The sequence below is a fragment of the Budorcas taxicolor genome, chromosome 25 (assembly GCF_023091745.1).
Source record: "Budorcas taxicolor isolate Tak-1 chromosome 25, Takin1.1, whole genome shotgun sequence".
In the NCBI taxonomy this organism is placed as follows: domain Eukaryota; kingdom Metazoa; phylum Chordata; class Mammalia; order Artiodactyla; family Bovidae; genus Budorcas; species Budorcas taxicolor.
The window spans coordinates 12,484,157-12,507,684 of NC_068934.1; the positions used below are offsets into that span (position 1 = coordinate 12,484,157).

The window sequence follows — 23,528 nt, forward strand, 5'->3', positions numbered from 1 at the left end:
TGAAGAAAAACTCACAGCATAATAGATACTACTTCCTGAATGCCAATTTGTGCTAGCTTCTGTGTTAGGGGCTCAACAATTATTGTCTCATTTACTACATGTGACAGTCCTGATAGGTAGGTAGATATTATATTCATTTTGCAGGTAAGGATGCTGAGGTTTAAAGAAGTTAAATGACTTTCCCAAGTTACCTACAAATGGTGTACTCAGGATTCAAACCTAGTTCTGACTCCAAATCCCTTTTTCCTCCCCATTTTCTCATGCCTCCTTAGTGTACTAACTGAGAAAACATCACAGGATGGTTAGAATACTAGAAGATGTAGAAGGCTGATGCTGTAAAGGAAAGGTCTCAAAAAAAGGCATGTTTGCCTGGTTCTCACATCAAATACTAAAATATATTCTAGTAGATCAATGACTAAATAGCTAAAAATTAAACCAGGGTTTTACTAGAAGAAAATGTGGATAATTTGTTTAATATATATCAGAGAAGGAAAGATATAATACAAAGCCCAAAAGCTAAAAAGGAAAAACAAATGTGACTATGTAACACATTTTAAACTTCAGTTTGGCAAGAAGTAGAAGACAAGGAAAAAGTTCAAATATTTAAAATACAATAATAAATAATACAAATACAAAACTAGTAAGAATATTTGCAATAGTTATCTGAGATGAAGAACTAATATTCTTTTTTTAACATTCTTAATATACAGATAAATTTTTTAAAGTGTAAACTATCCAAACAATGAAAAAAAAAGGCAAAATAAATGAGCAAGCATTTTATACAAAAAGAAATTTAAATAACCAACGAACATATGAAAAGATGTTTAACCTCATAAGTGAAGAAATATAAAATTTAAAAATATAATTGTTTACCTATCAGAATAACCACGGTCAAATGTTGGGGTATGAGCAGTTTTTACAAGAGTGTGAGGAAGCGGCCAATCATGCATTTTTTGTGGGAGTTTATATTTTTGGAGACAACTTGGCAATAGCTATCAGAATGTAACCCTATTACCCTTTATCCTTCTGTTTATGACAGCAAAATAGTAAAGCAACCTAAGCACCCAACAACTGTGCCCTGGTAAGATAAATTGTTTTACACTGACTAATAGAACCTGCCACAGCTGTTAAGAAGAATCAGATAACATATAAGAATATACGAATGAAAAATACTTTGGGGACTAAGAGATACAAACTACTATGTATAAAGTGGATAAGCAAGGAAGATAAATTGTATCACACAGGGAAATACAGTCATTATTTTATAATAACTTTAAGTGGAGTATAATTTATGAAAATATTGGATCACTATGCAGTACCCCTGAAACTAATATAATATTGTAAGTCAACTATACTTCAATATAAAAAATATATAACTTCAACATATCTCCAAGATATGTTAGTAAATGGAAGAAAACCAACTATAAAGCAATATATAAAATATTATCTTTTGTGTAAAATTATTTATAATTGTATGAACCTGCTTATGTTCATAACAGAAATAATTAGTAGTGGATACAAGAAGCCATCAATATGGTACCTTTGGCAAGGATAATAAGAGGTAGGGGAAGCATTCTATAAAAAATAAATTTTTTAAATTTTATTTTTAAAAATAAAATTTTTATATTGCTTTAATTTTCCTGTACGTGCATTATGAACATACAGTTGTCCCTCAGTTGTTCCACGGACAGTCCTCATCCCCAAACCCGACAGATACCAAAATCTACAAACGATCAAGTCCTTTATTTAAAATCATATAGTAATTGCATATAATCTATTCACATCCTCCCATATACTTTAAATTATCTCTAGATTACTTATGAAACCTAATACAATGTAAATAGTTGCCAGGTATGTAGCAAATTCAAGTTTTGCTCTTTGGAACTTTCTGGAAATTTTTAAAAATATTTTCAATCTGAGGTGAGTTGAATTTGCCAGTGCACAACCCACAGATATGAAGGGCTGACTGTAAAATATTAATTATATATTTTATTTCAATACATTATCTGGGCAATGAGATTATGGCCTGTTTGTGTTTTCTTCATTATCAGTTTCTGTTTGTTTGGTAAATATATATTTTTTAAATGTACAAGAGCAAACTAAAAGAAACAAATAATGCATATACTTTTTAGCTTAGAAAGTGTATTTCCAAGTGTTTATCCTTCGGAAACACCTTCCTAAGTGCAAAAAGTGAGACACAGACTTAGCCACACCAGTAGGGATCCTACTAAAAAATTACTGGTACATCCACACCATTGCATACAGGCTCCCACTTAAACGTAAGACAACATGAAACGATATGGGTGATGTCCAAGATATGTTGTTAAATGAAAAACTAAACAAAAACAAGTTATAGAATTATATATTTAATATGATCCTGTCCATTTAAACAGAAAGTCAATAATGTATTAAAACATAGACAAAACCAAATAGAGATAAACCCACACACTTGCACATGCATATAGCAGATTTCTAAAAAGCATACACAAGAAGCTGCTAACAGTTGTTACCTCTGGGAGTGAAAACGGTGAGGGGACTTTTCACTTTTCTTTTTATACCTTTCTAAAACATAAGACTTCATTACCATGATCATGTATTATTTTTTAATAAAAAGTTAACCCTAGTTGTTTGCAAACGAAGAGATTTGGCCCTTGAAGCTTGTGCATTCTGCTTCCTGTAGGTAGGAGGCAAGATCAGATTACTTTTTCTGTCTCTCCCGGCTCTCTGAGTTATACTTCTGACTCATCAATGCCTGGACACTCTCTGAAAAGAATGTCCTTATGTAAGGATTAAATCTGAAATTTTATGGTTCAGAGAGGCTTGAGCCTCACAGTCCCTTCCCCCTGAAGCAGGTGAGAATTGAGGCTCAGAGGAGTGATAATGACTGTCCGTCAGCTAGAGGAGAATGGTCCAGCCAGGCCTAGTCTCACTCAATACACTTCCCAGTGTAACCGCATCATTGATGCGCTCAGTAAGCACAGAGAGCCGATCAATGCTTTCGCCAGAATAGAAAACCAGGCAATTTGTAAAAGTGAGTAAGGAGACTTTAACAAAGTTATTTATGAGAAGCCCAGCATGTGAGATTAAAGATTACAGGTCTTCCAGGCCTGATAGAGAAACAGTGACCACTCCCAGTCGTGGCCCCGTCATCGTCGGGGAAGACTGATGAGAAGTGAAAACATTCTCTATTCTATGTGTAGGTGGGCTGAGCAGTTCTTTTATTCTTCTTCATGGTCCCTAGCCATCTTTCCTATAAGTTAAAGGAAACAGAATTTCAATATCAGCTGGGTAGGTTAGAAAACTGGACTTTCTGTGTGTTCAGTTGAAGAACAGAAGCTTCTTAGGGGCTTGTCTTGCTCACCTTTGTTCCCCATCCTCCATCCCCCTATCGGGGCAGTCACAGAGCCCTGACGTTGGAAAGCACTTAGTAATTATATTGTGTTGGCTTAGACTGAATTGATTCAAGAAAGATTTTAGCTTCTGCCTCTCATTAAATTTGACTTGAGGGATTTTTTTTTCCCCTCTCAGCAGAGTTTTGTGCTTATTTTTCAAATGCTCTGTTTCTCTTTTGGCATGGGCCCCAAAATGGGAGTTAGTAAGAGCAACATAAACTCCCGGAATTCTCTATTTCATTTTGTTACAATTCATTCTGGGATCATACATAAGAAATGGGGCAGTCGAGTTTATTTTGGAACAAGGCTCAGAGCTGTCTAACCAGGCTCAGGATGACAGGTTGAGGCATATAACCAAAAGGGGGGATTTGGCAGGCAGCCAGCCCCATTCCACACAGTGTCCCCCAGAATCTCATATGAATATATTATTCTGTCAGCACATACTTGTCTACATATATTACATGTGTCTTTCTTTATTATCCCATTTTCCTTCTAATTTTGAAGGCTCCTATCTATCCCAGAAACCCACAAAACTCATAGAAGCATATTAAATGCACACACTAACATCTTAATGGATTTGGGTGGACAAAACTTTCAACCCACTCAGACCATGGCACACATGCCCTGGGTAGAATTTCACATCTCTGCTAACTAAAGTTATCAACAGCATGAAATTTGATAAGTTAGCATTCCAATGCCTGGGTAGGACATGAAGGGTTTTGAGGCAGGTAACATCATCTTAAACAGCCTTTCTGGGGAAATTTTTCCCTCTGTCTACCTGGGTTGGAAAGATCCCCTGGAGTAGGAAATGACAACCTACTCTAGTGATCTATCCTGGAAAATACGGTGGACAGAGGAGCCTGGCGGGCTACTGTCCATGGGGTTGCAAAGAGTCAGACACGACTGAGCAACTGGGCACACATCAGAATAACATGCCTTACGAAGTACCAAAATTCTCTGGCTTCCTCTCTTTCAGGTGAACGGCATTGACCTTCGTGGAGCATCCCATGAACAGGCTGCTGCAGCACTGAAGGGGGCTGGACAGACGGTGACGATTATAGCACAATATCAACCTGAAGGTCAGTGAGAACTCAAACTTAGAATGTTCTGATTCGTTTCTGTGTGAATGGGTGACCACGTTTCTGATCACTGATATTAACTAGTTACTACTGACAAGATTTTTATAAACAATCTATGGTGAAAAATCGGTGGTTCGTGTCCAAAGAACATGAGGTTTTGTTACTCTTAATCTTCCAAGGAAAAAAATCTAATAGTTATAAAGGCCTGTTTGCAAATACGAATTCAAACAAATAACAACTAGCATCAACTTTATTTCATTTACAGTCTTACCTGGTATACACTTTTGGTCAGCAATGGATACTATAAAAACAATTAAGATTTAGGAAGCAAGGGGAGAGATCTTATCTATAGAAATAGACCATGATCAGTGGACCATTTTTCTCTCCTGTGGCAATGACTTATTTTTATTAACACTAACATGGTTTTTGGATATCCTTGATGTGGAATTTTATTTTATTTTATTTTTGCCTTTTCTGCCATACTTTCCCTTGTTTTGGAATACATCACTATAAACCCTGAGACTTGATGAGATATCTTGAGTTGAATTAGCCAACTAAGACTTGATAAAATATTCTAAATTGAATTAGCAAACCCTGTTTTTTTAAATTTGTTTCAACATCTGTTTCTGTGATCAGAATGAGGCTCAGTGAGACAATTGGGATGTTACCCATTGTGGAGTTGATTTCTTAGCAAATTACCAAATATATATATATATAAATTTCACTTTTGTTAAGGAAATATAGTTACATATATCACTGTGGACTAGACTTTGTACAGAAAAACAGAGGAATATGGTTCTGTCTTCAAGAAACGTAGTTAACTGTTTTTGGTTCATGCGGCTAGCAGAGAGGAGAATTTAACAGGTGAATGTGAAAGTACAAGGCGCATTCAAGAAAGAGCCTTTGTGCATGTGGGTATGAAGAGGCTTATTTGGCCTTTTCAAATGATTATTTCTTAGCATCAGTTTTTCTATTGATGTTTGGAAGAGGTTTGTGTCTTTCCTGTGAATCTTAGATTTTACCATTAATGGTGGCCAACCACATGTTTTACAAGAGAATAAAGAAAACTGCCATTATGCATTTTGATACGTTACTTTCACTTTGCCTGACTTTAGAATTTGCAGTGAAGTTATACTCCCCCCGCCCCAAAGAAAGAGTATCGATTGCTTTCTTCTATTGGCCTAGCACAGATATGGCCAGAGAGCCACCTGGGAAGAGGGCATTTGTGTTCATCAAAGATGGAAGATAACATCACCAAGGAAACATGTTCTTTTTAAACAGTTTTGAGAAGTTTTTCTACTTCTTAAAATTTAGTTGATATGTCTTCTAATAGGAATAAAGCTTCCCTGGTAGCACAGAGGTTAAAGCGTCTGCCTCCAATGTGGGAGACCTGGGTTCAATCCCTGGGTCGGGAAGATCCCCTGGAGAAGGAAATGGCAACCCACTCCAGTATTCTTGCCTGGAGAATCCCATGGACGGAGGAGCCTGGTAGGCTACAGTCCACAGGGTCGCAAAGAGTCGGACACGACTGAGCGACTTAACCTACCTTAATAGGAATAAACAACTCCAAAGTAAAACAGCTCCATTGTACAACGGAAAATGAAAAGATCTGGGTTAACACAATTTGATGAACAAATTCTACTTCACATAGATTAAGAACTTGTTCGTGAGATTCTTCATTTTACTGATAGCTGTTTTCTTTGTCTCAAACCATATGATCTGATACAAGACATAAATATCCGTGAAAATTCTCATCTCAATTCTTCAGATTGATAAAATGGTCCAAACTATAGTTACACCAATTAGAAACTCTTGATGGTGAAGACAGTCATTCAAATAACCTTGAACAGAATGATTCCAAGCTTTAAAAGTTACAGTAAAGAATAAGCATGTCCTAGTTCTATCAGCACAAATCTTCATCCTAAGCTTCCTTACAGCTTTGTTTCCTTTAAGCAATAAACTCACTTCGGATATTGTGCTGTACTTTATCAAGATGCCTGTTCAAAACATGTCCTATAAATCACATAAATTGATTTTTAAAGTGCTTCTAAAGAAATCTGCAAATAACAGCAAGAAGCTTAGTATTTCAAAATGCCAAAGTACAAATCGAATTCACAGAATGACTTGCCTATTTTAATAGTCTAACTGCATTCCAATTTGTCACGGCTTTAAATCAGTTGGAAATGTGGTAATGCAACAATAAGCAATCATTTTTTCTCCCTTTGCAAATTTAATGGGTAACTGAACCTTAATTTAACTATTTTTTGAAATGGAAAACTGACTGGATTGTTGTTTAGGTCAGTTAGGGACATTTAAATTATACAACATATTTAAGAAATAACTGAAAAGAATATGCCATGAGATTCCATTAGGAAATTCTCACCAAGTCCCCTTCATTTGCATCAGTATTGCATGTGTCCATCCTAAGACTGATTTTATTGACATCTCTTGTGATACAGTCAAGAATCAGGCTTTCAGGGAATATGTTTTTCACTTACATTCAAATCATTTTATCAGGAAAATTCTAGATGCCTTGCTAAATATTAGTAGATATTCAGAAAATTCCACTTTTACCCACATCCCAGTTCTTTGTTTTTAAGGAAATTTTTTTATTATCTTATTCAGGAGAAAAAAAAAAACTTAGATACATTTAATAGAGATCAGTTCCTGATGACAGATGACTAAAGCTGCATTATCATGGTACCATCTGTAAGAATTATGGGATGTCACAGGAGTAAGCCTGCAGGAGCCAGAACAGCACAAGAGTGCTTCACGAAAATGGGGAAATGGAAACAGACTTTGAGAAAACGGGTGGGAGTTCTATTCCAGAGGGCAGGGAGAAAAAATACCCACCTATGACTGTGAGATCAAAGGGTTGCAGACACCAAAACCTGTATTTTGTTTGTAGATAAATTTTTCAGTACTGTACATACAATGGGTATTTCTTCCAAGTTGTTGAACTAATGAAGAAAAGTTTGCCCTTCTTCAGTACTTGAGTTTTCACTTAACAGTAATTGAAGGTTGAAGGGATTCATCTTTACTACTTTTATTTTTTCATTTTTGCTTCAAAGCAGAAAATGTGCTAGACAAGTGTGTTATGCAAAATATAAAACCATTTCCAACTGCGTATTTCATAGTACTTAGCACAGTTTTTGAAATAATGATAAATAACTTATAATTATCATAACATAACAATAAATGTCTTCCTTGGCAAGTTTCACTGCACAGGGTAAGGCCCAAGTTGTTATACTTACTTTTGCTTAAAATGAGCTTGGTCCCAGTTGTGTGAATTACTCTATCCATCGTCAATATTATTCAATGTCTAGTTCTAGGTGGTAGAATTAAAGCCAAATTTAAAGAGTCACATACAACATTTTCTTCCGGTGGTATATGACTGTGATTCATTTCTACCACCTTTCTTTTTATCCAATTTGTATCACATGCTTGCTTTGAAATTAGCATGTATTACCTTAATAATAATAATCCTTTTTTAAAAGGATCATGTATCTGATACTTCAGAAAAAATTTTACTTAAGCAATATGAGAAATTAATTCTCATAAAAATTTGTTACCTATATACAATTAACGAAATTACTCCAACATTACTTGGAAAAAAAGAAACATAATGCCCCCTACCACCCTACACACACACAGACACACACACACATTTCCTTACCCTTCTCTGTCATCTTCCTCATTGCTTTCAAAATCACCATGCTAAACGATATCACCCCAAGATGCCCGTACCCAACTCCTCGCCCTTGACAATATGATCCCAGCCAATCTCCATGCCCTCTTCCCCCACTACCACTGACCAGCATCATCCTTTTTCACTGTCCCTCTGCTTCACGGGACTGCTCCATGTCCCTGACCTAGGTCCTGAACTGTAATGTTTATGGGCCTTTGCTCCGGCGGGTTTCTCTGCCTGGAATTCCCTTTTCTCCTCTCCAACCGGTAGTATTCCTGCTCATCTTGAAGGCCCTCAGATGCCAGTTCCACTACAAAGCCATCTTTAGTCTGGTGAATCAATGTTTATTTCTCTGAGCTCTTGTTGATTTCCTCTTTCTCTGAGTTCCCTAGACTTACATTCAGACACCTGGTATGTCCCTTGCGGAATTTGCATGTTCCTCCACTCAAAGGAGCTTCTGGAGGGCAAGGAACCTTCTACCACTCATTGTATCTCCCATGTTAATATGCTCAATATGAATTTGACTATGCTTTATTAAAGAGTTATCAAATGTGTCTCTACTTGTTTTAGAAGTATAATATATCTTTAGTGTGTTGGAAAATATTAATAACAGATGTTTAAGAAATACTTCCAGAGTGAATATTGAATGAATTTCCTCTGGCTTTTGATATGATGCAGCAATGGTAAATGAATCCTTAGGTTGGACATTTCGTGTTGATGCTGTTTTTAGGTGGTGCTTTTTGTTAGCAACCCGAGTGGATAAACTCCCTTTATCCTGTACTGCAGAAAATCTACATCTGTTGGTCTATAATATAGAACAAAGAAAAGATATTTAAAGCGCTCACATTTTTTAGAGCTTGGTAACACAACTTTAATACCATTGATGAATAAAAGAGGCATTGATTACAACCTAATTATACATTTGTCATAAAGAGTCTAATATAGCATTCCCCTGGGTCAGATTGGGGCAAACCTTTATAGCATTTATTGCCTTCCCGCTGATATAATAGCACCTATCTTTAGTGTGAGGTTACTGACTGAGGTTCAAATAATAAACCACCAGATATTCACTAGGAGAATCAAATGAATATAAATTGTTGGATAAAGCCCAAAGTGGAGACAATTAATTGCTAAGCTCTTCCCATGAAAGCCACCAATATCCCCTTGTCTTTAATTTGGCTATTCAGAGCATTGCTGGGGACATTACAAGGGCTGCAGAACAGCCTGAAAGGAAGGAGGAAGTCAATGGTGGTGCCGACCAGTGAGGAGGGACTTCAGGAGCCAGTAGCCTGGTTTCCTCAACCTTTTATTCTTTAACAGGATAATCTGAGCTCCTAAAGGAAAATCCCAAAGAACAGAGTTGATTATTGCCTGGACACTCATAAATGTGGTCTGGTTTATGGGACTGTGGCAGAATGGCCATATTCATTCAGTTAATAGATTTTTTTTTTTTTTTGGCTGAACACTTACTGTGCCTCAGTCAATATTCTTGGAAAATGATATATCAGCGAACCAAAGTGGCCTTTTCAAATAAATATAAAATTTTTCAGAAGCTGATAAGTAGTATAAATAAATAGAAAGAAGAGTAAGGCTGATAGTGACAGAGAAATATATGGTGGGTAGGGAAGGTCTTCTTGCTATTAAGGTATTACAGCAGAGACTAAAAGAAGTGATGAAATGAGCCATGTAGGAAGCTGCGGGACAAGAGGAGTTATTTTTGAGTCTTGGTCTACCAAATATGATCTGTGAACCAGCAGCGTAGATAGAAACGGAGAGCTTGTTAGGAAGGCACAGTCTTGAGTCACAACCCAAGCTAACTAAATCAGAATCTGCGTTTTATCAAGATCCACAGGTTGTTAGTGTACATACACTAAGCTTTGAGAAGCACTGCTCTAGAATACCTGGAGACTCTGCAAAAATTGCCACTTGACACTATTGGGAGGTACTCCTACCAGGAGTACTGGGCAAGGCCACATAAGGAAACATCACAAGGTGTGGTTTCTGACATGCGTCCCTCAATGGTCAGTCATATCTCAGTGGTTTTACTAGAAACAGATCAAGCTTCAGGGGGTGTAAGAAGTTCATGTGTCACCTTTATTTTGCCTATCCTTCCCTTCTAAATACAGATTATCAATCTAGTTCCTGAATCTTGCTAGAACTCCTCCGCCAGTGGCACAGTGAAGCTGTTCAGGCTTCATTCTCTTGCCTCGTGGCCTCTCCTGCAAGTGAGTTAAAGAAGCACTGAGTCAGGAAAAGGGAAGATTGAATCCCATCCTGATGGCTTGATGAACCATATTCAGCCATCACTGTAAATTTTCTTTGAGTAACTTACTATTTTAAAAATAGAAATTAATTTAAAGACTCTTTTTTACTTCTTTTAAATTATGTAGCTCATGCAGGGTGGGGCAGGGAAGTATATATTCCTTTTTAGCATGAAGTGAAACTCTGATCTTCAAGGTAACCACTCTGAATTAAGTCATCAAGCTTAAACCAGAATTGGAGACTATAGTGCATTTCTCTGTAGGATCAAACATATGATGAAAGCTTGAAATTAATAGGCAGTTTAACCTTGGAGGACTATCAGCAACTTCTAAACGTTAAGGCTCTCAGAAAGGAGAGTATTTGCAACATTCAAAAAGCTTACTTGCAGTGTAAGCTACATTTCTTTATTTAAACCAATGTCTATGTAGATTTATGCATATGAATGAGCAGCTGTGGCATATCAAAATATTTTCTCAGTGCAAATAACTGCATCTTAAATGCCCAGGCAAGATTCATAAGGTCCAGCTGTGGGTCTTGATCAGAAATTGCACCAGCATCATTAGGAAAAATTCCAGATGAGCTTTAGAGTGAAAATTACCGTGCGGGATTCTTGACTTCAACGAGGCCAGTATTCTGATACCAGCCCTAACTCCAGCTGTGTGACCTTGTGGTAGTTATTAATCTTTATCTCAGTTTTCTTACCTATAAAAAGGAAAAGTTAGGATGGATAAGGTATTTATCAGAATAACTCTCCAGTTAGTACATTCTAGATTTTTTTTTAAATGACCTTGGGTGATATAGAAGCATAAATTCCATTACTTGAACATTTTGTCACTAACATAAACCTTTTTCCTTTACATTTTTTGCATGATTTAAGAAGAAATGAATGCACAGTCTAGCTAACTTGATGCATTCTGTGTGGTTTAACCAGAATCCTTGAGAAACAGAAATAAAGAGTTGGAGGAATCCTTTAATACTATCTTGTCCAGTTTCTTCGTTTCACAAGTAGGGGAGCTGAAGCTTAGTCAGCCTCTATCCTGGGAATACAATATCCCAAAATCATTTCAAAGGGATTAAAAATATTTACAAAGATAATTATATGTCATGCCTACTCCCACTGCATCATCCCTCTTCCTATCTCCATAGCAACTCTCATTCCATAATTAAATATGTCAATCCTTGTATATATTATCTATATAATGATTTTATAAGATTTTGCGGATCCCTTGGCATCTGGTAACAAAGCATTCACTCCCTAGTACTGAAACAGACTAAGTATATCCTTCTGCTGGAGACATTTTGACAACCCAGAAACATCTCTAAGATCCTTATTCATCTTTAGAAACATCCAGCTCGAATACATAGAAATGAAGAGTCTTAATCCCATTCTTCAGTATACAAATAATGCAAAGTACACATAGATCATTATTAGATAACCCTCCCATTTGCTAAGAAATTTCAGGATGTTAGATAACTGTCTCCCCAGAGATGAAAAGAAGAATATAAACCAAGACAGATTTAAAATACTTACTAACTTAACTCCATCAAAATGAAGAATATAAATCAAAACAGATTTAAAATACCTCCTAACTTAACTCAGTATTCTGGGTTCCCATCTAGTCCACCCCCACATCTTTTGGACTATCCCCTTATTTAAGCCAGTCCTCAAATGTAAAAATACAACTTTCTTCTCCTTTCCCTGACTCTGCAGCCAATAGTTTATTGACCACGTTTAAGCCACATCACTCTTCTGAACATTGATTCTCTTGCTTGTTAATTAAGATGGTTAGAGAGATTATTTTTAAGACTCTTTCCAGCTGACATTCTGTAAAAGTTAGTTTACTATGTCTTCTAATTAAAACTTGTCATCTAAGAATAATAATTACAAGCAGGTAATTTCTAAATGTTCTCTTATTCCACATATTTTAAAACATGGATATTCTGCTTTCATCCATTTGTGGGAAGGGGAAAGATCTGTATCTATGGAAATTTCTCTTTCTGTGTTTAATAGGATTTGAACCCTCCAAGAATATTTTAAGTGTAATTCAAGTGGGAGCACTTACTGCTTGTGGGGGCTTTCAAGATGAACAACTTATTGTACATGGTCTCTTTGTTTATAGACTCATTGTAGCCTAAATCTTGTCCACTCAATAAATTAAATTGTAATTACCAAGCCTACAAACAGATTTATTGAGGTTTAAAGAAAGTAATATGAAAAAAAATCAATTTCGGGAAATCAAGTGCACAGAAAGCTGAAATAGGATGGCTTAAATTCTCAGAATTGCAAATAATAGCAACTTCAGCATGGAACAAAAACAAGCCTAGGAAATACAAAGTATACATCTTTAATGTGCTCTATAGGTTCCTAATCCAAATAGGATTCCTGGTAGACTCATTGACTAAGTCTGTAGAAGGCAAAAGTATCCAAACTGTGCTTTGGTTCAAAATAATCTTCTCTTATTCCCTCTTTGCATTTCCTCATATTCATGTTTCCACTGCTAAGGATAATTTGCTTCCTTAATAAAGAACTGCTGATGCATTACAAAAATTAAGGAATAACAAAACAAAAATTCATTCATCCAGTTTTTATTCAGCTAATGTTTATTAAATGCTTCTGATGAGTGACATGCTGCCCTGAATGCTAGAGCTAGAATGATGAGCAAAACAGACATGGCCCTTTCCCTACTGTACCCACAGAGGCCAAGTAAAATCACCCTAGTGATTATATTACTGTTATATTAGCTTATTATACAAGCTAATAAGGTGGTCACTTTAGAAAAAAGAAGAACTTGGATCTAGACTCTCAGAGTCTAGAAACTCAAGTATATCCTTAGAGTACAGTGCGTGTGTGCATACTAAGTCACTTCAGTTGTATCTGACTCTTTGTGACCCTGTGGACCATACCCCTCCAGGCTCCTCTATCCATGGGATTCTCAGGCAAGAATACTGGAGTAAGTTGCCATGCCCTCCTCCCAGGATTTTCCTGACCCAGGATTGAACCCGCCTCTCTTATGTCCCCTGCAGTGGCAGAGAATTTCTTGACAACTAGCACCACCTGGGAAGCCCTAGAGTACACTAAGCCAGATCAAACCCAGACAAACAAAAAAAGAGAGAGAGGGTTAAGAAGGAAGCATCTCCCCCAAATAATATTTTCTTTACTCTCAAGGATGAGTAGGTATGAATTTGTCAAAGCAGAGCGAGGAAGGAGTTGTAAGGAAGAGGAGGGGAAGGTGTGCAAGTCACCTCTGGAAAGGAGACAGTGCGATGGAAGGACTGAAAGCAAGTTGGAGACAATGGGAGAAACTCCGTGCACAAGAGGATGGAAGCAGGGACAGGGGTGGGCACAGATCACGAAGGACTGGGTTAAGTATTTGGTTCTTTCTCCTGGAAACAGCAGTGTTGAAAGGTTTTAAGCTAGAGGTTGGCAGAATCAGATTTGCTTTTCAAAAGGATGAATCTGGCTGCTGAATAGAGACCAACCAGAGAGCTCGAAGGGGCTGGGGAAGGACCAGTTGAAAAGCATTCACCAAGGGGGTGGGATCAGCTGAAGAACAGGTGGCGAGAACTAGGCAGACTGGGGGTAAAGTAAGTGACAAAACCAACTGACATGCATAAGGGCTTACTAAAATACATGAATGCATCCTTTTGTCAAAATATGGCAAAGCATTTTTTTCCTACAATTTGCTTTTTTCACCAAATAACACTATACATATATTTAAGACATATTTTCTATAAGTAGCTAAAGTACTTACCCATTCCATGTTTTTATAGCTGCAAAGAATTCTGCTGTAGAGAGTGTCATGATTTTTTTGACCAGGCCCATATTGGCGGGCATTTGAGCATTTTAACCTTTTGATATCACAAACAATGTAGCAGTGCGTATCCTCTACTTTTTTGTTTCAGTTGGCTTAGCAGTGGGAACGCATTTTTGACTGGTTACAAGATGAGGAAACCCCTCAAGATAAAGCATATTCCATTCATTGTTATATCCCTGGTCCCTAGCACAGTGCCTAGCTCATAGCAGGCATTTAATAAATGTAGACCAAACAAAAAAATTAATGATGCCAGTGAATTAATGTATCTATTTTACAAAAACTGTTCACTTTTAAATTTCAACTAAAGTATAAGAAAATATTGATGAGAGGAAAAGGAAGATGATTGCAAGAAAGAGAATGATTAAAGCTAGCCTATATGGAGCACTCACTATATACGTGTGTGTGTATGTATGTGTGTATGTGGGTGTGTGTTCAATCACTCAGTGGTGTCCAAATCTTTGTGACCCCATGGACTGTAGCTCACCAGACTCCTCTGTCCATGAGATTTTCCTGGGAAGAATACTGGAGTGGGTTGCCATTTCCTCCTCCAAGGTATCTTCACCATCCAGGGATCGAACCCACGTCTCCTGCACTTCCTGCATTACAGGCGGATTCTTTACCATTGAGCCACTGAGGAAACCCAAAATCTCTGTATATGTTAACTTATTTAAACTTCTCAAGAACCTATGAGATCATTTCTATCACCTTTTCCATTTACTCCTTTACAACTGAGGAAGCAGAAACCCAGAAAGCACAAGTGGTTCTCCCAAGGTCAGACAGCTAACCAGTAGAGTAAAACCAAGATTAAGTCTCAGAAAGAGTCCAGAGCAACCACTGCACTAGACTGCTTGTCATAGGACAGAGGAAGAGGGGCCAGATTCACATGGTGACAAGAGGGTCGGAGAGAAAAGTCGCAAGGGACGGAAGGAACATGGAGAATCCAAAGAAGGGAAAGTGCCATATACCCAGGAAGGAACATGGAGAATCCAAAGAAGGGAAAGTGCCATATACCCAGGAAGGAACATGGAGAATCCAAAGAAGGGAAAGTGCCATATACCCAGAGAGAGAAGGGAGAAAGGAAGAGAGGAGAAAAGGATACGCCAGATGGGGAAACAGAGATGGAGTGTTCAGGTCAGGCAGGGCCCACAGACGGGTGGAATTGTGAAGTTTAGAAACCAGATGTGATTGAGAACAGACAAGCAGGACTGTCTTGGAATAGACCCTGGCCAGGGAGTAGATCCAGGATTGGAAAAAAAAAAATTACTCTTTTTTTTTTTAATTTGTTGTTGCTCTTTTCAGGCTATTGGAGATTTGGGCCTGTGGGTCAGTTCTAACAATATTTGTGGCCCCAAACTGGCATAAAGGCAGGCAGAGGGCTCACCACTTAGTACCTGTGAGGACTTATGTGACTGACAACCTTTCTGAGCCTGGAGTTCTTCACCTATTACAAAGCAATGATCATATTTACTTCCCAGAGTTGCTGGATGTGGAATATCTAGAATGTAGATGGCCGTCATAAATGACAGCTAAGATCACAGCCCTCAACAACAGGCTCGTTATGGTAGACACTGTGCCCATCTGCTCTAACCAGAGCTTGGCACTGTGCTTAGAGTTATCCCTAAGAGGACCAGAGCCTCCCAGAGAATGGGAAGCATTCGTGATTAAGAGTTTCTACTGAGAAATCAGATAGGGTTCAAATTCTAACTCTACCATCAGCAGCTGTGTGCTCTTGGACAATTTAATTTACCTCTCGGAATATCATTCTTTATCTGTAAAATGGGGATTCACACCCATGACACAGGATGATTTCGAGAATTAAGGGACCCAAAGCATGTAAAATGCTAAGCACAGTTCCTGACAGATAGCACATCTTCAGTAAGTGCTAACTCTCATTATTATTACAAATATCAGAAAGCCTGTGATGTGGTTTTTATGTGGAGAGAAAAGCAAACCTAGAGGGGAAAGGAACTTGAGAAAACTCATAGGAAACTGTAGAGACAAGCTTTTTGAGAGATTTCTTCAAGTAATAGAACCCATGTGGAAATAAATGGGAGTGTCCAAATGCTCTCTGAAGACTCCTAGTGTCCAGTGAAGGAATTGCAGGAGCAGGGGTCAGGGACTATGGGAGGACACAGCGGAGTCCTGGCCTTACTCCCATCGCAACTAGAGCAGCTTTCTTTGTTTTTCATGTTTGGTCTTGGACACATAAAGGATTATGCCACCAAAAAACAGTTTTAAGCTGTTTTAGCAGAAGGTGAGAACGGCTGTTTAAATTAAGGTGCATATGTTTGTGTGGTTAGAACCAAAAACAGCTGTAAGTTCAGTTAATTTTCCACCGGAATGTAAACTCCATGAAAGCATCAAGTTGTATCTGTTTTAACCACTGCTGCATCCTCAAGGCCTAGAACCATGCCTGGCACACAGTAGGAGGTCAAGAAATATTTATAGGGTAAATGAATGAACTAAACAAATGTTCACACCTTGTAGTTCCTCTTGAACCTCAGGTGGCAGAGCAAATTCATCCCCACTGAAAAGCCTTTTAGCATAGTTAACTAAAGTTCCCAAATATTGATTTTGCTTGCTGAAAAAGTAGTCGATCTTTGAGAATCACTTATGTGTTCCCTAGATTGATTCTGGCATCATTGCTGACCAGGCTGCCAAAATCAGATACTTTCGGTTTTACTTTCTTTGCTTGTTGTGTGAAAACAAAAAAATTAAACAAACCAAATACTTTTTTCCCAGTACACTGAATGGTAACTTTGTACCTTTCTGTAAGTCTTGGAAACATTGAATAAAATCTAAAATATTAACTAGCACAAGTGTCAGACTTCACAGGTTTTCATCTGATACACAGAGCTCCAAGAGGTGAATTGAAAAGTGATAGTATCATCATTCTAATCCATGGATAAGGAAAGTGAAGGGCAGGGAAGTAATGTGACTGGTCCAAGGTCATGCAAGTAAGTGCTGTGGGTTGAACTTGCACCCAGATCCTCTGACTGTATTTCTTGTGCTTCATGGCAGTGGCGTGCGGGCTCAGTTGTGTCCAACTCTTTGTGACCCCGTGAACTGTAGCCCACCAGGCTCCTCTGTCCTTGGAATTTTCCAGGCAAGAATACTGGAGTGGGTTGCCATTTCCTTCTCCAGGAGATCTTCCCAACCCAGGGATCAAAATTTCATCTCCAGCACTGGATTCTTTACCAGGGGAATTCTTTACCAATGGTGCCACCTGGGAAGTCCCTTGTGCTTCACACTGTTCTTCAAATGTTCTTTAGCATTATGCTATGCTAAGTCACTTCGGTCATGTCCGACTCTGTGTGACCCCATAGACGGGCAGCCCTCCAGGCTCCCCCATCCCTGGGATTCTCCAGGCAAGAACACTGGAGCATTATACTGTTTCATAATTCTTTTATCACAATAAGGATAGTTGAATCAATCTAGAATGATCAGGCTAGGCTTTCCATAAGTTTGCTAAATAAACATATTTGGGGAAAACTTATTTATATGTTTTTAGTGAGTGAATGTTCGATTGATGATGAATGGTGTATCATTTTAAGCTTATTTTTCAATGGTAGTATAATTACATGAGTTCAAAAATCAAAATAAAATAAAATTTAAACGTATAAGCTGAGAAGTCTTGTTTCCATTTTGTCTCCATCGACCTCATTTCCTTTTGCCCTTACAGGCAGCCATGTAATTAATGAGGAACTTATCCAAGTGTAAATTGAAACTAAGAGCAGAGAGGAATAGCAGTAAGTCTTATCTGCAGTATTTTAAAGGAGGAAAAAAATGTTTAATAGGAGAATGCTTAACAGTCTAGAGAATCAATGAATTAAAAATTCATTGATTTTTTTATTCTTAGTTGGGTTACCATTTACATCTGCTCCTCATACATTATTTTTCTCAAGTCAGAAATACTTTTATAAATGTTATATTTTCTTTCAATGTGACTATCATAATATTAATATACAGTGTAAATTGCCAGGGGATCATAATTTCTAAAAGAAACCTTCATGCAATTGTTCTTCATTAAGTGGTATGGTTTTTTCCTGGAAAAATATGGAACACTTAATATTCTCAAATGAGGTCATTGGAGTCCAGAGGGATCTTAAATCAGGATTAAAATCAATCCATGCTCTTGGAATATGTACAAGAGTTACCTAGTTTCATATAATAGACATTTTCATATAAAAGTATTTAATAATCTTTACTATGGGATAGTGAATATATAAATTCCTCTGTTTAAGGTCACTCAGAAGAGTCTTTATAAGTGATTGATTTTTTGTAATATAAATAATCACAACCTATCTTATCCAAATTTTTAATATTTTTATTTTCTTTTAGATGCTTAAATTTCTTAAAAATAGTTATCATTCATTGTGGAAGACTCTTCTAGGAAGCAAAAGGAGGAATGCTACGAGTTTCAGTGATAATTCTCAGCTATTGTGACTTAACAGTGAGCAGCAAAAACACAAAGAACATTTTTAAAGAAACACAATTACCCATAAAATTGCAGACAAATAGTTGCTTTGAGTAACTATTAGTGAAAAATAATGAAAGTAGAGTGTCTACACAATCATTATCAAAACACAGTCCAAAGAAATAAAGATGTGAAGATGGTGGGGTTGGGAGGAGGGTAGCAGGGAAGACATGATGATAAAATAATGAGAAAATCAAATGTTCTCAACCTGGATAGTTCTATTTACAGTTAGGGACACATTTCCCCCTCTGTCTAGTAGATTAAACAGAAAACATTTTTAATAGTCTTCTGATAAATGCATATTTCATCTTCTAATTGGAAGCAACGAAAGTAGATTTTCTTGTTAATCTTTTATTTGGTCATTTGTGGTTGTTGGTGACATTGAAATATTATACAATGCATTATTGTAGGATTTTTCCCTCCAAGCTGTTACATTTCTCACAACTTGTGTTTCCTCATTGAAATTCTATCTTTGTCTTTCCTAATTATAAACCCCAAAAAAGAAAATTACAGAGAGCTTGAGACGATAGAACAAGATAAATGCAATATAATATCTGAATATAAAATACAATCTATTTATTTTATAAAATGAGAGTTGGTTTTTAGAATAAAACTTAAATTCACATATTGACCCTTATATGTTTTCATCTTCTGTGACTCGGCAATTATTACTCTCTCTGCCCAGAATTTCCTTCTTCCTTTTTCTACTTGACATATTCTTTTTCTTCTGAAAAGTGAGCTACAGATCATCACTTCCAGGCAGGCTTCCTGGCTTTCACTCCATCCCCGATAGAGTAACACTGCTTCCTACATGCTCTCTCAGTTTCCTGTACTGCTGCATTTCTCTCTCAGTCTTGCAGTTCGTGTAAAGCACTGTCCAGTCTGTCTATAGACTATAAACTTCATGGTAAAAGAGAGATACCACAGTCAGTAGTGAACAAGGTTTCAATAAATGACTGAATCAATCAATGAAGATCTGAGCGCTGGTGATTTTTTTAAGCCCAAGCATCTTGGAAATGGGTTGGACCCTGCAGAGAAGCTGATGCTGGCTCTAAAGATAATAATAAGAATAACAGTTGTGAATTTCTGATTTTATCACCATGAATTGCCCACCTATTAAGAAGTGAACCAGTTTCAAGAATTTTAAAAAAAAATCACAAATGAACATGGAGAGAGTAGGTTATCACTGTGGCTAGCATGTCTCAATATTTACATATTAACCATTTCATCTTCACAAACACTGTTACGTTATTATCTCTTTTACATGTGAGAGGGAATAAAATCTCAGAGAATTTACACAATTAAGCGGCAGAAGCAGAAGTCCAATAGTGGTCTCCCTTATCCTAAGAGGGACCAACAGATTTCAACTATCACACTTTGTGTCCTCACCTATTCCTCACTTTTTTTTTTTTTTTTATTCCTCACTTCTTTAGAAAGGAAAAAAGTCCATGATCACACAACTAATATAGGCATGTTTGTACATTTGATAGCACTTCTCTTCAAAGCCTTATTAAACATGCACGGTCTTAAAATCTGCAAAGCTACATTGTACTAAGTCCTGGGGCTTTAGAACTCCCCTTTGCTCTAAGAGGGCACTTTCCTTAAATCTGGCAAGATGTTGCTTAATAAAATGCACACCAAGTGTCTGAGCAATTGAAGGAAGAGAGCAGTGATTATGCTTTAAAACTGGATATAAAAAGAAAGCAGATTACCACTGAAGTGAGGATTTCTGCATGTCATTTGGTTTAAATGGAACTATGATTAGGAAGAGAAAAAAGACATCAGAAAGGTCATGAAAAGAAAAATAGTAGCAATTTTGAATTTCAACTAAATGGATAAAATCTAGGGCATCACAAATGGAAATACTTTCTAAAGCTCTCAACACTAAAGCATTTAACCTAAAAATATAGATGCCATAGGAAATTATATCTAACCTCCAAGGGGCGACATATTACATTGATAATTAATGAATTCTATTTGACTAAAATGACATCAAATATATATAAATATGTTGCTAAGATAATGAACAGCTGAACTTTAGGCAGCAGCAAAACAAAGACATATGAAAGAAAAAAAATTATCAGAATCAGAAAAAAACCTGAGAAGGATGAATTTTATTGTCAGAAAATATATATTATCATTCTAGTCACAAACATGAGATTACAGACATGAGTTTAATTACTGAACTGCTGGAAACTCAATATTTGGAAGAAAACAAAACTTCTTATAAAGAGAAACAGAAAGATGTTTGAGGACAGAGCAGAAGTCAAAGACAGTGCTTCTGATACTTTCTAGCTTCATGACTTTGAGAAAATTACTAAGCCTCTCTAATTCTCTCATCTGTGAAAAGGAGTTGGTAATATCGTCTTCATAAGGTAGTTTTGATGAGCAAGTCATAATCAGAACTCCTGAGACTTCCCCGGTGATTCAGTGGTTAAAGAATCCACCTGTCAATGCAGGGGACACGGGTTCAATCCCTGATCCAGGAAGGTCCCACATGCCGAGGGGCAATTAAGCCAGTGTGCTACAACCACTGAGCCCGTGAGTTGCAACTGTGAAGACCCAGCACAGCCAAAAAATAAATAAATAAAAAATTTTTTAAGAATCTAATATTAATAGCAAAAAAAAAACTCCTGGCTCTTAGAAAGTGCTCAGTAAAAGCTAAGATAATGAAAGGAAATGTTACAAAGTACTTATAATGCCAAACACTATTCTAAGTGCTTTACATACATGTAACCCATAAAGCAAGTCCTTGAGATAGAGGCTATGATTGCCCCCATTTTAGAGATAAAGAAACTAAGGCACAGGAAGGCTAAATAACTTGTTTGAGATCACACAGCAGGGTAGTGCTGGAGCTCCAGTGTCCCTGTTCTTAACCATCACAGCATGCTATTATTACATACTCATACTAAGATGATAGCCTGCTTCAATTTCTCTATAACACTACATATACTTCTCTCTCTCTCTCTCTCTTTTTTTTTGCTAATGGTCTTCCTTCTCCTATCTGAAAATAAGTTTCATGAGAGGAAGAGTTTAGACTGCTTTATTTATCTTCAGTACCTAGAATACTGTTAGGCACAAAATAGGTATTCAATAAAATTACTTATGGTATGTTGACCCATAATTGTATATACTGTTGATAAGGAAGAATGTTGAGGTGCTTCCCTGGTCATCCAGTGGTTAAGACTCTGTGCTTCTTTACTCTGTGCAAGAGGCATGGATTCAATGATACACATATCTGATTCTGATTTACATATCAGATTCTAAGAGATTATATTATGCAAAATCATTGCTAGTAATGAATCAGAAACACCCCCCAAAATTAACAATGACAGTTTGTTTACAAAAGATTGCCTTGGCAACATGCAAACCACATATGTCTTCCCTCAATTGTTGATAACAGAATTAAAGACAGGCACACAGTCTCATTTTTTCTCATTTTCCAAACTGATAAGAAGAAAGAACACAGTAGAATCCAGCTTTGCCAGGGATCACAGACAAGAAATACCAGTCACAAACAGTCTGACCTCATAACTTACTGTAAAAGAAAGCATTCCGTAAAATATCCCCAAATTAATCTTACTCATATTGTTTATAAGAAAAAAGATGATGACAGCATTCGCCAGCATCCAGGTTGCCCAGCAAAGAACAATGTCAAGGGAGGAAAGTGGACATTTTATGCTGCCAAGTGCCCTCAAGATTCCACCACGTGGGCCTGCTTTTCATTTATTATCCACACCTACAGCCCAGGCGAGAACACCCAGTCACTTCATTGCTGTGTTTGGGTCATGGCTCTGATGCATTTGCTTTCCATGGTGGGATCAGGCAGTGCTTTCCTACAGTAACACGTGCACGTGTCTCCCTTGTTCCAGCCCTTTGCTCCACACTGGGAACAAGGGCTCCCCGCTCTCAAAGGCTGAAACAAGCAGGTCTGTTTGACTGCCCTGTTTGCCTGGGGTGCCTGTCTACATGCTGTGCCGCGCTCATGCTCAGTTCTCGACTCTTTGGACTGTAGCTGGGCTCCTCTGTCCATAGGATTTCCCAGGCAAGGATACTGGAGTGGGTCGCCATTTCCTCCTCCAGGGGACCTTCCTGCCCCGGGGATCGAGCCCACATCTTCCGTGGCTCCTGCGTTGCAGGACTGCGTTAGCCACTCAGTCGTGTCCAGCTCTCTGCGACCCCGTGGACTGTATGTAGCCCGCCAGGCTTCTCTGTCCATGGAATTCTCCAGGCAAGAAAACTGGAGTGGATTGCCATTCCCTTCTCCAGATGAACTTCCCAACCCAGGAATCAAGCCTGGTCTCCTGCCTCGTAGGCAGATTCATTACCGTTTGAGCTACAGGGAAGTCTCGGATTCTTTAACTGCCGAGCCACTGGGGAAACCCAAAATGAATTCCTATAGATGAAAATACAGGTAGCCTTACGTACTGGATCCTAACCCTTGTTTGGGAAACTTCTAATCTCTCCATTAGAACTGAAGGCATGTTAGTGGCACATACCAGGGCCCGAATTTGGGCTCCTGTGCATGGACAGTTTTGTGATTTCTGTGCATGGGCGGTTTTGTGATTTCTGTTCGAAAGCAAGTCCAAACTCAAAGACTTTTCCTCTCTGGATATAAAATAACACTGCAAGGCCCAGCACTTTAAAATCTAGGTAATGTAGTAATAACATGGAATTTTAAAAGATGAATCTCTTCTTTAAGCTAGAAACTATCAGGAGAATGAACAAAACAAATCTGCTACCTCTAAGTGTTTCAATTAATTATTCTATTTACTGAGAATCTTAAAAAAAAAAAAAAAAGAATTTGCTGTAGAT

At 37.6% G+C, this 23,528-nt stretch overlaps 1 protein-coding gene across 2 annotated transcripts in view; it reads left to right on the plus strand.

Annotated features, from left to right (window-relative positions):
• The window catches only part of DLG2 (discs large MAGUK scaffold protein 2), a 1,427,480-nt gene that overhangs the window by 1,079,565 nt on the left and 324,387 nt on the right, over nt 1-23,528 (plus strand). For both annotated transcript variants that reach the window (XM_052662441.1, XM_052662442.1), the window contains one exon: nt 4,369-4,471. In XM_052662441.1, the coding sequence (XP_052518401.1) occupies nt 4,369-4,471 (103 nt within the window). The remainder of the gene's footprint in view (nt 1-4,368; nt 4,472-23,528) is intronic.